The 16,601-nt window shown below is 42.7% G+C and overlaps 1 protein-coding gene across 6 annotated transcripts in view; it reads right to left on the bottom strand.

Annotated features, from left to right (window-relative positions):
• rgs12b (regulator of G protein signaling 12b) overlaps window positions 1-16,601 on the bottom strand; it is a 164,125-nt gene that overhangs the window by 56,843 nt on the left and 90,681 nt on the right. For all 6 annotated transcript variants that reach the window (XM_064926782.1, XM_064926784.1, XM_064926781.1 and 3 more), the window contains one exon: window positions 2,599-2,620. In XM_064926782.1, the coding sequence (XP_064782854.1) occupies window positions 2,599-2,620 (22 nt within the window). The remainder of the gene's footprint in view (window positions 1-2,598; window positions 2,621-16,601) is intronic.

Below are 16,601 nucleotides of genomic sequence, written 5' to 3'. Positions count from 1 at the left end.
AGAGAGACAGAGAGAGGAGAGAGAGAGAGAGAGGGAGAGAGAGATAGAGAGAGGAGAGAGAGAGAAAGAGAGAGAGAGACAGAGAGAGAGAGAGAGGAGAGAGAGAGAGAGAGAGAGAGAAAGAGAGAGAGAACTGCCCAGAGAGAGTCCCTTGTGTACTTTAACCATTTGTACATTGTTACAACACTGTATATATATATATATATATATATATATATATATATATATATATATATATATATAATATGACATTTGAAATGTCTTTATTGTTTTGAAACATCTGTGAGTGTAATGTTTACTGTTCATTTTTATTGTTTATTTCACTTTTGTATATTATCTACCTCACTTGCTTTGGCAATGTTAACACGTGTTTCCCATGACAATAAAGCCCCTTGAATTGAAAAAGAGAGAGAGAGAGAGAGAGAGAGAGAGAGAGAGAGAGAGAGAGAGAGACCTGACCACTGTACCGCATCACAACAAGAGACACAACGACAGAATGAAAGAGAGAGAATGATGGGAAGGAGAGACAGAGTTGTTGACGACAATGATCCAGCTCAGTGAAAGAGAGGGGAGAGCAGTGTCACACACACACACACACACACACACACACTCCTGCAGGCCTCTCATGGGGTAAAAGGATACAGACGTAACACTCACAGGACTTTGTGAATAATTTAACACCACGGAGGAGAATGGAACCATAGACGTCAGGTAGATGTAAATATATCACTAGCCACTTTAAACAATGCTACCTTATATAATGTTACTTACCCTACATTATTCATCTCATATGCATACGTATATACTGTACTCTATATCATCGACTGCATCCTTATGTAATACATGTATCACTAGCCACTTTAACTATGCCACTTTGTTTACATACTCACCTCATATGTATATACTGTACTCGATACCATCTACTGTATATTGCCTATGCTGCTCTGTACCATCACTCATTCATATATCCTTATGTACGTATTCTTCATCCCCTTACACTGTGTATAAGTCAGTAGTTTAGGAATTGTTAGTTAGATTACTTGTTGGTTATTACTGCATTGTCAGAACTAGAAGCACAAGCATTTCGCTACACTCGCGTTAACATCTGCTAACCATGTGTATGTGACAAATAAAATTTGATTTGAACACACAGACACAGACACACAGACACACACACACACACACACACACACACACACACACACACACACCGTTTCAATGAGGAGCTAGGAGGAGGAAGTCGACTACTGGACACACACATCTAACCATGGTGTATATATGTTTAGGTCTGTTGACTTCCTGTTGTGGTTGGGGTCCGGGCTGTTGTCATTTGAATAAAGCCACAGAGCAGTTTCCCCACAGGCTAATAGGCAAAGCAACTGAGAAAGAGTTTTACAACCTGCCGACGAACATTCTCTCACATCAACACACACACTGTTGTCCTCTTCAGCGTGGCCATCTCGCCTCTCCCAACGGTGCCACTGTTACGCGTTCAACCAAAGGGGGATCTAACGCCGACTCGACAAGCGCTACGATATAACGTTAGCACATCATGCTAACGCAGGCCTATGTGAACACTGTGCTACTGGCGTTAGCACATGCTAATGCATAGCATCCCCTTTGTAAAAAGCTATACTAACGTTAGCACATGCTAATGCATAGCATCCCCTTTGTAAAAAGCTATGCTAACGTTAGCACATGCTAATGCATAGCATCCCCTTTGTAAAAAGCTATGCTAACGTTAGCACATGCTAATGCATAGCATCCCTCTGTAAAAAGCTATGCTAACGTTAGCACATGCTAATTGATTTGCAAGCCTTTAGTTATGCTAAGCTATGCTAACGCTATCACATGCTAATTGGGACGTCTGAAATGGATAGCGGAGAAGAGGGCAGTAGGGCGTATTGTTTCAAATAACCGACCTCGGAAGACATTTCACAGCAGCACTTTTACAGTAGGATGAGGAATTCTACACTCCCTTTCCAACAACACATGTCTCTCTGTCTCTCTCTCCACACGGCACAGTCTGGCCTTGAACACACACAACATAATTAAATCACCATGCTTCAAAAGATGTGGCAACAACTTCAAATGGAAGACCTAGGACATAGATATAGAGTAAATAGACAGTATAATAAGGACGTAGATATAGAGTAAATAGACAGTATAATATGGAGAAAGATATAGAATAAATAGACTGTATAATATGGACATAGATATAGAGTAAATAGACAGTCTAATATGGGCATAGATATAGAATAAATAGACTGTATAATATGGACATAGATATAGAGTAAATAGACTGTATAATATGGACATATATATAGAGTAAATAGACCATATAATATAGACATAGATATAGAGTAAACAGACTGTATAATATGGGCATAGATATAGAATAAATAGACAGTATAATATGGACATAGATATAGAGTAAATAGAGTGTTTAAATATGGACATAGATATAGAGTAAATAGACTATAATAAGGACATAGATATAGAGTAAATAGACTATAATAAGGACATAGATATAGAGTGTATAATAAGGACATAGATATAGAGTAAATAGACTGTATAACGTGGTAGTTTTGTACTCACCTCCATCAGAGACCACGGCAGACTGTAAGAAAATACAGAGAGACATGGGTAAGACTGTGTTCTCATCAACACACACGCACACGCACACACACAGAGAGACATGGGTAAGACTGTGTTCTCATCAACAAACACACACACACACGCACACGCACACACATACACACAGAGACATGGGTAAGACTGTGTTCTCATCAACACACACACACACAGAGAGACATGGGTAAGACTGTGTTCTCATCAACACACACACACACGCACACATAGAGACATGGGTATGACTGTGTTCTCATCAACACATGCACATGCACACACATTCACACACACACACACACACACACACACACACACACACACACACACACACACACACACACACACACACACACACACACACACACACACACACACACACACACACAGAGATACATGGGTAAGACTGTGTTCTCATCAACAAACACACATTAGCAGACATCAACACACACACGCAGACACTAATAAAGGTGTGTGTGTGTGTTTGTGCGTGAGAGTGTGTGTGTGTTTGTGCAGGTGAGTTTGTTTGTGGTGTGTTTAGACATGCAGTAGGATTAGATCAGTGACTCATCCTATATAACCTGAATGACTTTAACCACTATGAGAACCAACGGAGAGAGGAGAGATGGAGGGGAACAAGGAGAGAGAGAGAGAGAGAGAGGGAGGGGATTGAGGAGAGAGGGAAGGGAATGAGGAGAGAAGGAGGAGAACGAGGAGAGAGGGAGGGGAATGAGGAGAGAGAGAGGGAGGGGATTGAGGAGAGAGGGAAGGGAACGAGGAGAGAGGAGATGGGGAGGGAGAACGAGGAGAGAGGGAGGGGAACGAGGAGAGAGGAGATAGGGACGGGAACGAGGAGAGAGGGAGGGGAATGAGGAGAGAGGAGAGAAGGAGGAGAACGAGGAGAGAGGGAGGTGAATGAGGAGAGAGAAGGAGGAGAACGAGGAGAGAGGAGAGGGAGGGGAACGAGGAGAGAGAGAGAGCTCAGAGAGAGATGGCAAAATGAAAGCGAAGAGAGAAAGAAGAGAGGAGTGGAGTAGAGAGTCAGCTATAATCTATACCATCTCTGTCTTGCTCATGCCTGTGATGTTTACTGTAAAACCAGCCAGAGAGATCTAGTGGAAAAATACAGTTGGCTTGTGAGAAAGTTTGGTTTACAAAGACCACGGGTAGCTGAGGACTTAACGACATACTTAAACACACACACACACACACACACACACACACACACACACACACACACACACACACACACACACACACACACACACACCAGCGCATGGAGATGTGTGGGTTTGTGTTAGAGTATGCTTGAGTATAGATGGTTTGCATATTCATAATGTGGTTTACATGTGTGTGTGTCCAGCCCCCTCCCCCTCCCCCTCCCCCTCTTCCCTCAAGTCTGATCCCAGACATTCATCTGTGATTCCAGAGGTTTGGCCCCACGTCCCTTCTCTTCTTCCCCTTCTCTCTATCTCTCCTTCCATGTGTCTTCTTCCCTCACTTTATTCTCTCTCTCTCTCTCTCTCCCTCTCCCTCTCACTCTCTCTCTCCAATACTCTTTCCCTCTACCACTCTCTCTCCCTCTCTCACTCTCTCTCCCTTTCTCTCTCCCTCTCCCACTCTCCCTCCCTCCCTCCCTCCCCCTCTCTCTCTCCCCTCTCTCTCTCTCTATTTCTCTCTCTCCCTCACTCGCCCCCCTCTCTCTCTCCCTCACTCTCTCTCTCTCACCCCCCCTCTCTCTCTCCCCCCTCTCTCTCTCTCTCCCCTCTCTTTCTCTCTCTCCCTATCTCTCTCTCCCCTCTCTCTCTCCCTCTCTCTCTCTTTCTCTCTCTCTATCCCTCTCTCTCCCTCACTCTCTCTCTCTCCATATCTCCCTCACTCTCTCCCTATGTCCCTCACTCTCTCTCTCTCCCTATACTTCTCTCTATCATTCCAGTGGTGGTGGTCTAGCAGATGGAACCATTCCTCATTCACCATATGGAATATGTTGGGTTGTCCTCTCTAACCTCCTCCCTCTCTCTCTTCCCCTCTAACCTCCTCCCAGGTTGGGAGTTCAGGACTGCTCACTGTAGAAGACAGGCTAGATGGAGATCTGCTCACTGTAGAACACAGGCTAGATGGAGATCAGTACCTCTCACTGTAGAACACAGGCTAGATGGAGTTCAGTACCTCTCACTGTAGAACACAGGCTAGTTGGAGTCCAGTCCTGCTCACTGTAGAACACAGGCTAGATGGAGATCAGTACCTCTCACTGTAGAACACAGGCTAGATGGAGATCTACTCACTGTAGAACACAGGCTAGTTGGAGTCCAGTCCTGCTCACTGTAGAACACAGGCTAGATGGAGATCAGTACCTCTCACTGTAGAACACAGGCTAGATGGAGATCAGTACCTCTCACTGTAGAACACAGGCTAGATGGAGATCTGCTCACTGTAGAACACAGGCGTTGGAGTTGGGAGATAGAGTTCATATATAACTACTTTTGACAAGGTCTAATCGGACTCCATACAGGGAATGACCAACTCCCAGAACATGGTTCCTGCTAGGTCCAACTGTATAACACCACTCAGACCAGAACATGGTTCTGTTAGGTCCAACTGTATAACACCACTCAGACCAGAACATGGTTCTGTTAGGTCCAACTGTATAACACCACTCAGACCAGAACATGGTTCCTGCTAGGTCCAACTGTATAACACCACTCAGACCAGAACATGGTTCTGTTAGGTCCAACTGTATAACACCACTCAGACCAGAACATGGTTCTGTTAGGTCCAACTGTATAACACCACTCAGACCAGAACATGGTTCCTGCTAGGTCCAACTGTATAACACCACTCAGACCAGAACATGGTTCTGTTAGGTCCAACTGTATAACACCACTCAGACCAGAACATGGTTCTGTTAGGTCCAACTGTATAACACCACTCAGACCAGAACATGGTTCTGTTAGGTCCAACTGTATAACACCACTCAGACCAGAACATGGTTCTGCTAGGTCCAACTGTATAACACCACTCAGACCAGAACATGGTTCTGTTAGGTCCAACTGTATAACACCACTCAGACCAGAACATGGTTCCTGCTAGGTCCAACTGTATAACACCACTCAGCCCAGAACATGGTTCTGTTCGGTCCAACTGTATAACACCACTCAGACCAGAACATGGTTCCTGCTAGGTCCAACTGTATAACACCACTCAGACCAGAACATGGTTCCTGCTAGGTCCAACTGTATAACACCACTCAGACCAGAACATGGTTCTGTTAGGTCCAACTGTATAACACCACTCAGACCAGAACATGGTTCTGTTAGGTCCAACTGTATAACACCACTCAGACCAGAACATGGTTCCTGCTAGGTCCAACTGTATAACACCACTCAGACCAGAACATGGTTCTGTTAGGTCCAACTGCATAACACCACTCAGACCAGAACATGGTTCTGTTCGGTCCAACTGTATAACACCACTCAGACCAGAACATGGTTCTGCTAGGTCCAACTGTATAACACCACTCAGACCAGAACATGGTTCTGTTAGGTCCAACTGTATAACACCACTCAGACCAGAACATGGTTCTGTTCGGTCCAACTGTATAACACCACTCAGACCAGAACATGGTTCTGCTAGGTCCAACTGTATAACACCACTCAGACCAGAACATGGTTCTGTTAGGTCCAACTGTATAACACCACTCAGACCAGAACATGGTTCTGTTAGGCCCAACTGTATAACACCACTCAGACCAGAACATGGTTCTGTTAGGTCCAACTGTATAACACCACTAAGACCAGAACATGGTTCTGCTAGGTCCAACTGTATAACACCACTCAGACCAGAACATGGTTCTGCTAGGTCCAACTGTATAACACCACTCAGACCAGAACATGGTTCTGTTAGGTCCAACTGTATAACACCACTCAGACCAGAACATGGTTCTGTTCGGTCCAACTGTATAACACCACTCAGACCAGAACATGGTTCTGTTAGGTCCAACTGTATAACACCACTCAGACCAGAACATGGTTCTGCTAGGTCCAACTGTATAACACCACTCAGACCAGAACATGGTTCTGTTAGGTCCAACTGTATAACACCACTCAGACCAGAACATGGTTCCTGCTAGGTCCAACTGTATAACACCACTCAGCCCAGAACATGGTTCTGTTCGGTCCAACTGTATAACACCACTCAGACCAGAACATGGTTCCTGCTAGGTCCAACTGTATAACACCACTCAGACCAGAACATGGTTCCTGCTAGGTCCAACTGTATAACACCACTCAGACCAGAACATGGTTCTGTTAGGTCCAACTGTATAACACCACTCAGACCAGAACATGGTTCTGTTAGGTCCAACTGTATAACACCACTCAGACCAGAACATGGTTCTGTTAGGTCCAACTGTATAACACCACTCAGACCAGAACATGGTTCTGGTAGGTCCAACTGTATAACACCACTCAGACCAGAACATGGTTCCTGCTAGGTCCAACTGTATAACACCACTCAGACCAGAACATGGTTCCTGCTAGGTCCAACTGTATAACACCACTCAGACCAGAACATGGTTCTGTTAGGTCCAACTGTATAACACCACTCAGACCAGAACATGGTTCTGTTAGGTCCAACTGTATAACACCACTCAGACCAGAACATGGTTCCTGCTAGGTCCAACTGTATAACACCACTCAGACCAGAACATGGTTCTGTTAGGTCCAACTGCATAACACCACTCAGACCAGAACATGGTTCTGTTCGGTCCAACTGTATAACACCACTCAGACCAGAACATGGTTCTGCTAGGTCCAACTGTATAACACCACTCAGACCAGAACATGGTTCTGTTAGGTCCAACTGTATAACACCACTCAGACCAGAACATGGTTCTGTTCGGTCCAACTGTATAACACCACTCAGACCAGAACATGGTTCTGCTAGGTCCAACTGTATAACACCACTCAGACCAGAACATGGTTCTGTTAGGTCCAACTGTATAACACCACTCAGACCAGAACATGGTTCCTGTTAGGTCCAACTGTATAACACCACTCAGACCAGAACATGGTTCTGTTAGGCCCAACTGTATAACACCACTCAGACCAGAACATGGTTCTGTTAGGTCCAACTGTATAACACCACTAAGACCAGAACATGGTTCTGCTAGGTCCAACTGTATAACACCACTCAGACCAGAACATGGTTCTGTTAGGTCCAACTGTATAACACCACTCAGACCAGAACATGGTTCTGTTAGGTCCAACTGTATAACACCACTCAGACCAGAACATGGTTCTGTTAGGTCCAACTGTATAACACCACTCAGACCAGAACATGGTTCTGTTAGGTCCAACTGTATAATATCACACAGGCCAGATGGTAGCAACCTGGAAGGCTTGTTTACTTGTGTGTGAGTTTATGAGTGTGTGTGTGTGTGTGTGTGTGTGTGTGTGTGTGTGTGTGTGTGTGTGTGTGTAACAGGTTCACTCCAGGGTTATAGAAGAGTTTACAACTGTCCTAGTCTTCTCTTGTCATAATATTAATATAACACATTAACAGGTTACAACCATAAAAAACTATTTTAAAACAATCCAAACTTTCCTAAACGTTCCAAGGGTGAAACAAGACAGGAGCTGTTAACCCTGTCTCCTTAATAACCCCGTCTCCTTAATAACCCTGTCTCCTTGGTAACCCTGTCTCCTGAGTAACCCTGTCTCCTGAGTAACCCTGTCTCCTTAATAACACTGTCTCCTTGGTAACCCTGTCTCCTTAATAACCCTGTCTCCTTAGTAACCCTGTCTCCTGAGTAACCATGTCTCCTGAGTAACCATGTCTCCTGAGTAACACTGTCTCCTTGGTAACCCTGTCTCCTGAGTAACCCTGTCTCCTGAGTAACCCTGTCTCCTTAGTAACCCTGTCTCCTTAGTAACCCTGTCTCCTTAGTAACCCTGTCTCCTTAGTAACCGTGTCTCAGTAACCCTGTCTCAGTAATGATATTAACCCTGTCTCAGTAACCCTGTCTCAGTAATGATATTAACCCTGTCTCAGTAATGATATTAACCCTGTCTCAGTAATGATAGTAACCCTGTCTCAGTAATGATAGTAACCCTGTCTCAGTAACCCTGTCTCAGTAACCCTGTCTCAGTAATGATAGTAACCCTGTCTCAGTAACCCTGTCTCAGTAATGATAGTAACCCTGTCTCAGTAACCCTGTCTCAGTAATGATAGTAACCCTGTCTCAGTAATGATAGTAACCCTGTCTCAGTAATGATAGTAACCCTGTCTCAGTAATGATATTAACCCTGTCTCAGTAACCCTGTCTCAGTAATGATAGTAACCCTGTCTCAGTAACCCTGTCTCAGTAATGATAGTAACCCTGTCTCAGTAATGATATTAACCCTGTCTCAGTAACCCTGTCTCAGTAATGATAGTAACCCTGTCTCAGTAACCCTGTCTCAGTAATGATAGTAACCCTGTCTCAGTAATGATAGTAACCCTGTCTCAGTAACCCTGTCTCAGTAATGATGTAACCCTGTCTCAGTAATGATAGTAACCCTGTCTCAGTAACCCTGTCTCAGTAATGATATTAACCCTGTCTCAGTAATGATAGTAACCCTGTCTCAGTAATGATAGTAACCCTGTCTCAGTAACCCTGTCTCAGTAATGATAGTAACCCTGTCTCAGTAATGATAGTAACCCTGTCTCAGTAATGATAGTAACCCTGTCTCAGTAACCCTGTCTCAGTAATGATAGTAACCCTGTCTCAGTAATGATAGTAACCCTGTCTCAGTAATGATAGTAACCCTGTCTCAGTAATGATATTAACCCTGTCTCAGTAATGATAGTAACCCTGTCTCAGTAATGATAGTAACCCTGTCTCAGTAACCCTGTCTCAGTAATGATAGTAACCCTGTCTCAGTAATGATAGTAACCCTGTCTCAGTAATGATAGTAACCCTGTCTCAGTAATGATAGTAACCCTGTCTCAGTAATGATAGTAACCCTGTCTCAGTAACCCTGTCTCAGTAATGATAGTAACCCTGTCTCAGTAACCCTGTCTCAGTAATGATATTAACCCTGTCTCAGTAATGATAGTAACCCTGTCTCAGTAACCCTGTCTCAGTAATGATATTAACCCTGTCTCAGTAACCCTGTCTCAGTAACCCTGTCTCAGTAATGATAGTAACCCTGTCTCAGTAATGATAGTAACCCTGTCTCAGTAATGATAGTAACCCTGTCTCAGTAACCCTGTCTCAGTAATGATATTAACCCTGTCTCAGTAACCCTGTCTCAGTAATGATATTAACCCTGTCTCAGTAACCCTGTCTCAGTAACCCTGTCTCAGTAATGATAGTAACCCTGTCTCAGTAATGATATTAACCCTGTCTCAGTAACCCTGTCTCAGTAATGATAGTAACCCTGTCTCAGTAATGATAGTAACCCTGTCTCAGTAATGATATTAACCCTGTCTCAGTAATGATAGTAACCCTGTCTCAGTAATGATAGTAACCCTGTCTCAGTAATGATAGTAACCCTGTCTCAGTAACCCTGTCTCAGTAATGATATTAACCCTGTCTCAGTAACCCTGTCTCAGTAATGATATTAACCCTGTCTCAGTAACCCTGTCTCAGTAACCCTGTCTCAGTAATGATAGTAACCCTGTCTCAGTAATGATAGTAACCCTGTCTCAGTAATGATATTAACCCTGTCTCAGTAATGATATTAACCCTGTCTCAGTAATGATAGTAACCCTGTCTCAGTAATGATAGTAACCCTGTCTCAGTAACCCTGTCTCAGTAATGATATTAACCCTGTCTCAGTAATGATAGTAACCCTGTCTCAGTAATGATAGTAACCCTGTCTCAGTAATGATAGTAACCCTGTCTCAGTAACCCTGTCTCAGTAATGATATTAACCCTGTCTCAGTAATGATATTAACCCTGTCTCAGTAATGATATTAACCCTGTCTCAGTAATGATATTAACCCTGTCTCAGTAATGATAGTAACCCTGTCTCAGTAATGATAGTAACCCTGTCTCAGTAATGATATTAACCCTGTCTCAGTAATGATAGTAACCCTGTCTCAGTAATGATAGTAACCCTGTCTCAGTAATGATAGTAACCCTGTCTCAGTAATGATATTAACCCTGTCTCAGTAACCCTGTCTCAGTAATGATAGTAACCCTGTCTCAGTAATGATAGTAACCCTGTCTCAGTAATGATATTAACCCTGTCTCAGTAATGATATTAACCCTGTCTCAGTAATGATAGTAACCCTGTCTCAGTAATGATAGTAACCCTGTCTCAGTAACCCTGTCTCAGTAATGATATTAACCCTGTCTCAGTAATGATAGTAACCCTGTCTCAGTAATGATAGTAACCCTGTCTCAGTAATGATAGTAACCCTGTCTCAGTAACCCTGTCTCAGTAATGATATTAACCCTGTCTCAGTAATGATATTAACCCTGTCTCAGTAATGATATTAACCCTGTCTCAGTAATGATATTAACCCTGTCTCAGTAATGATAGTAACCCTGTCTCAGTAATGATATTAACCCTGTCTCAGTAACCCTGTCTCAGTAATGATATTAACCGTGTCTCAGTAATGATAGTAACCCTGTCTCAGTAACCCTGTCTCAGTAACCCTGTCTCAGTAATGATAGTAACCCTGTCTCAGTAATGATAGTAACCCTGTCTCAGTAACCCTGTCTCAGTAATGATATTAACCCTGTCTCAGTAGTGATAGTAACCCTGTCTCAGTAATGATAGTAACCCTGTCTCAGTAACCCTGTCTCAGTAATGATAGTAACCCTGTCTCAGTAATGATAGTAACCCTGTCTCAGTAATGATAGTAACCCTGTCTCAGTAATGATAGTAACCCTGTCTCAGTAATGATAGTAACCCTGTCTCAGTAACCCTGTCTCAGTAATGATAGTAACCCTGTCTCAGTAACCCTGTCTCAGTAATGATATTAACCCTGTCTCAGTAATGATAGTAACCCTGTCTCAGTAACCCTGTCTCAGTAATGATAGTAACCCTGTCTCAGTAACCCTGTCTCAGTAATGATATTAACCCTGTCTCAGTAACCCTGTCTCAGTAATGATATTAACCCTGTCTCAGTAACCCTGTCTCAGTAACCCTGTCTCAGTAATGATAGTAACCCTGTCTCAGTAATGATATTAACCCTGTCTCAGTAACCCTGTCTCAGTAATGATAGTAACCCTGTCTCAGTAATGATAGTAACCCTGTCTCAGTAACCCTGTCTCAGTAATGATATTAACCCTGTCTCAGTAACCCTGTCTCAGTAATGATAGTAACCCTGTCTCAGTAATGATAGTAACCCTGTCTCAGTAATGATAGTAACCCTGTCTCAGTAATGATAGTAACCCTGTCTCAGTAATGATAGTAACCCTGTCTCAGTAATGATAGTAACCCTGTCTCAGTAATGATAGTAACCCTGTCTCAGTAACCCTGTCTCAGTAATGATAGTAACCCTGTCTCAGTAATGATATTAACCCTGTCTCAGTAACCCTGTCTCAGTAATGATATTAACCCTGTCTCAGTAATGATAGTAACCCTGTCTCAGTAATGATAGTAACCCTGTCTCAGTAATGATAGTAACCCTGTCTCAGTAACCCTGTCTCAGTAATGATATTAACCCTGTCTCAGTAATGATATTAACCCTGTCTCAGTAACCCTGTCTCAGTAATGATATTAACCCTGTCTCAGTAACCCTGTCTCAGTAACCCTGTCTCAGTAATGATATTAACCCTGTCTCAGTAATGATAGTAACCCTGTCTCAGTAATGATATTAACCCTGTCTCAGTAACCCTGTCTCAGTAATGATAGTAACCCTGTCTCAGTAATGATAGTAACCCTGTCTCAGTAATGATATTAACCCTGTCTCAGTAATGATATTAACCCTGTCTCAGTAATGATAGTAACCCTGTCTCAGTAATGATAGTAACCCTGTCTCAGTAACCCTGTCTCAGTAATGATATTAACCCTGTCTCAGTAATGATAGTAACCCTGTCTCAGTAATGATAGTAACCCTGTCTCAGTAATGATAGTAACCCTGTCTCAGTAACCCTGTCTCAGTAATGATATTAACCCTGTCTCAGTAATGATATTAACCCTGTCTCAGTAATGATATTAACCCTGTCTCAGTAATGATATTAACCCTGTCTCAGTAATGATATTAACCCTGTCTCAGTAATGATATTAACCCTGTCTCAGTAACCCTGTCTCAGTAATGATATTAACCGTGTCTCAGTAATGATAGTAACCCTGTCTCAGTAACCCTGTCTCAGTAATGATAGTAACCCTGTCTCAGTAACCCTGTCTCAGTAACCCTGTCTCAGTAATGATAGTAACCCTGTCTCAGTAATGATAGTAACCCTGTCTCAGTAATGATAGTCACCCTGTCTCAGTAACCCTGTCTCAGTAATGATAGTCACCCTGTCTCAGTAATGATATTAACCCTGTCTCAGTAATGATAGTAACCCTGTCTCAGTAATGATAGTAACCCTGTCTCAGTAATGATAGTAACCCTGTCTCAGTAATGATAGTAACCCTGTCTCAGTAATGATAGTAACCCTGTCTCAGTAATGATAGTAACCCTGTCTCAGTAATGATAGTAACCCTGTCTCAGTAACCCTGTCTCAGTAATGATAGTCACCCTGTCTCAGTAATGATATTAACCCTGTCTCAGTAACCCTGTCTCAGTAACCCTGTCTAAGTAATGATAGTAACCCTGTCTCAGTAATGATATTAACCCTGTCTCAGTAATGATATTAACCCTGTCTCAGTAATGATAGTAACCCTGTCTCAGTAATGATAGTAACCCTGTCTCAGTAACCCTGTCTCAGTAACCCTGTCTCAGTAATGATAGTAACCCTGTCTCAGTAATGATAGTAACCCTGTCTCAGTAACCCTGTCTCAGTAACCCTGTCTCAGTAACCCTGTCTCAGTAATGATAGTAACCCTGTCTCAGTAACCCTGTCTCAGTAACCCTGTCTCAGTAACCCTGTCTCAGTAATGATAGTAACCCTGTCTCAGTAATGATGTTAACCCTGTCTCAGTAACCCTGTCTCAGTAATGATAGTAACCCTGTCTCAGTAACCCTGTCTCAGTAATGATAGTAACCCTGTCTCAGTAACCCTGTCTCAGTAATGATAGTAACCCTGTCTCAGTAACCCTGTCTCAGTAACCCTGTCTCAGTAACCCTGTCTCAGTAATGATAGTAACCCTGTCTCAGTAACCCTGTCTCAGTAATGATAGTAACCCTGTCTCAGTAACCCTGTCTCAGTAATGATAGTAACCCTGTCTCAGTAATGATAGTAACCCTGTCTCAGTAACCCTGTATCAGTAATGATATTAACCCTGTCTCAGTAATGATAGTAACCCTGTCTCAGTAATGATAGTAACCCTGTCTCAGTAATGATAGTAACCCTGTCTCAGTAACCCTGTCTCAGTAATGATAGTAACCCTGTCTCAGTAATGATAGTAACCCTGTCTCAGTAACCCTGTCTCAGTAATGATAGTAACCCTGTCTCAGTAATGATAGTAACCCTGTCTCAGTAATGATAGTAACCCTGTCTCAGTAATGATAGTAACCCTGTCTCAGTAATGATAGTAACCCTGTCTCAGTAACCCTGTCTCAGTAATGATAGTAACCCTGTCTCAGTAACCCTGTCTCAGTAATGATATTAACCCTGTCTCAGTAATGATATTAACCCTGTCTCAGTAACCCTGTCTCAGTAATGATATTAACCCTGTCTCAGTAACCCTGTCTCAGTAACCCTGTCTCAGTAATGATAGTAACCCTGTCTCAGTAACCCTGTCTCAGTAATGATAGTCACCCTGTCTCAGTAATGATAGTAACCCTGTCTCAGTAATGATATTAACCGTGTCTCAGTAACCCTGTCTCAGTAATGATAGTAACCCTGTCTCAGTAACCCTGTCTCAGTAACCCTGTCTCAGTAATGATAGTAACCCTGTCTCAGTAACCCTGTCTCAGTAATGATAGTCACCCTGTCTCAGTAATGATAGTAACCCTGTCTCAGTAATGATAGTAACCCTGTCTCAGTAACCCTGTCTCAGTAACCCTGTCTCAGTAATGATAGTAACCCTGTCTCAGTAATGATATTAACCCTGTCTCAGTAATGATAGTAACCCTGTCTCAGTAACCCTGTCTCAGTAATGATAGTAACCCTGTCTCAGTAATGATAGTAACCCTGTCTCAGTAACCCTGTCTCAGTAATGATGTTAACCCTGTCTCAGTAATGATATTAACCCTGTCTCAGTAATGATGTTAACCCTGTCTCAGTAATGATAGTAACCCTGTCTCAGTAATGATATTAACCCTGTCTCAGTAACCCTGTCTCAGTAATGATAGTAACCCTGTCTCAGTAATGATAGTAACCCTGTCTCAGTAATGATAGTAACCCTGTCTCAGTAACCCTGTCTCAGTAATGATATTAACCCTGTCTCAGTAACCCTGTCTCAGTAATGATAGTAACCCTGTCTCAGTAATGATATTAACCCTGTCTCAGTAACCCTGTCTGAGTAATGATAGTAACCCTGTCTCAGTAATGATAGTAACCCTGTCTCAGTAACCCTGTCTCAGTAATGATAGTAACCCTGTCTCAGTAACCCTGTCTCAGTAACCCTGTCTCAGTAATGATAGTAACCCTGTCTCAGTAATGATAGTAACCCTGTCTCAGTAATGATAGTAACCCTGTCTCAGTAACCCTGTCTCAGTAACCCTGTCTCAGTAATGATAGTAACCCTGTCTCAGTAATGATGTTAACCCTGTCTCAGTAATGATATTAACCCTGTCTCAGTAACCCTGTCTCAGTAACCCTGTCTCAGTAATGATAGTAACCCTGTCTCAGTAACCCTGTCTCAGTAATGATGTTAACCCTGTCTCAGTAATGATGTTAACCCTGTCTCAGTAATGATGTTAACCCTGTCTCAGTAACCCTGTCTCAGTAATGATAGTAACCCTGTCTCAGTAATGATATTAACCCTGTCTCAGTAACCCTGTCTCAGTAATGATATTAACCCTGTCTCAGTAATTATAGTAACCCTGTCTCAGTAACCCTGTCTCAGTAATGATATTATCCCTGTCTCAGTAACCCTGTCTCAGTAATGATAGTAACCCTGTCTCAGTAATGATAGTAACCCTGTCTCAGTAACCCTGTCTCAGTAATGATAGTAACCCTGTCTCAGTAATGATAGTAACCCTGTCTCAGTAATCCTGTCTCAGTAATGATAGTAACCCTGTCTCAGTAATGATAGTAACCCTGTCTCAGTAATGATAGTAACCCTGTCTCAGTAACCCTGTCTCAGTAACCCTGTCTCAGTAATGATAGTAACCCTGTCTCAGTAATGATAGTAACCCTGTCTCAGTAACCCTGTCTCAGTAACCCTGTCTCAGTAATGATAGTAACCCTGTCTCAGTAATCCTGTCTCAGTAATGATAGTAACCCTGTCTCAGTAATGATAGTAACCCTGTCTCAGTAATGATAGTAACCCTGTCTCAGTAACCCTGTGTCAGTAACCCTGTCTCAGTAATGATAGTAACCCTGTCTCAGTAATGATAGTAACCCTGTCTCAGTAACCCTGTCTCAGTAACCCTGTCTCAGTAATGATAGTAACCCTGTCTCAGTAATGATAGTAACCATGTCTCAGTAATGATATTAACCCTGTCTCAGTAATGATAGTAACCCTGTCTCAGTAATGATAGTAACCCTGTCTCAGTAATGATAGTAACCCTGTCTCAGTAATGATAGTAACCCTGTCTCAGTAACCCTGTCTCAGTAATGATGTTAACCCTGTCTCAGTAATGATATTAACCCTGTCTCAGTAATGATAGTAACCCTGTCTCAGTAACCCTGTCTCAGTAATGATAGTAACCCTGTCTCAGTAATGATATTAACCCTGTCTCAGTAATGATAGTAACCCTGT

The sequence above is a fragment of the Oncorhynchus masou genome, chromosome 20, assembly GCF_036934945.1.
Source record: "Oncorhynchus masou masou isolate Uvic2021 chromosome 20, UVic_Omas_1.1, whole genome shotgun sequence".
In the NCBI taxonomy this organism is placed as follows: domain Eukaryota; kingdom Metazoa; phylum Chordata; class Actinopteri; order Salmoniformes; family Salmonidae; genus Oncorhynchus; species Oncorhynchus masou.
Note: the sequence above shows the minus strand (reverse complement) of the source record. Positions and strands in the feature narration are given on the sequence as shown.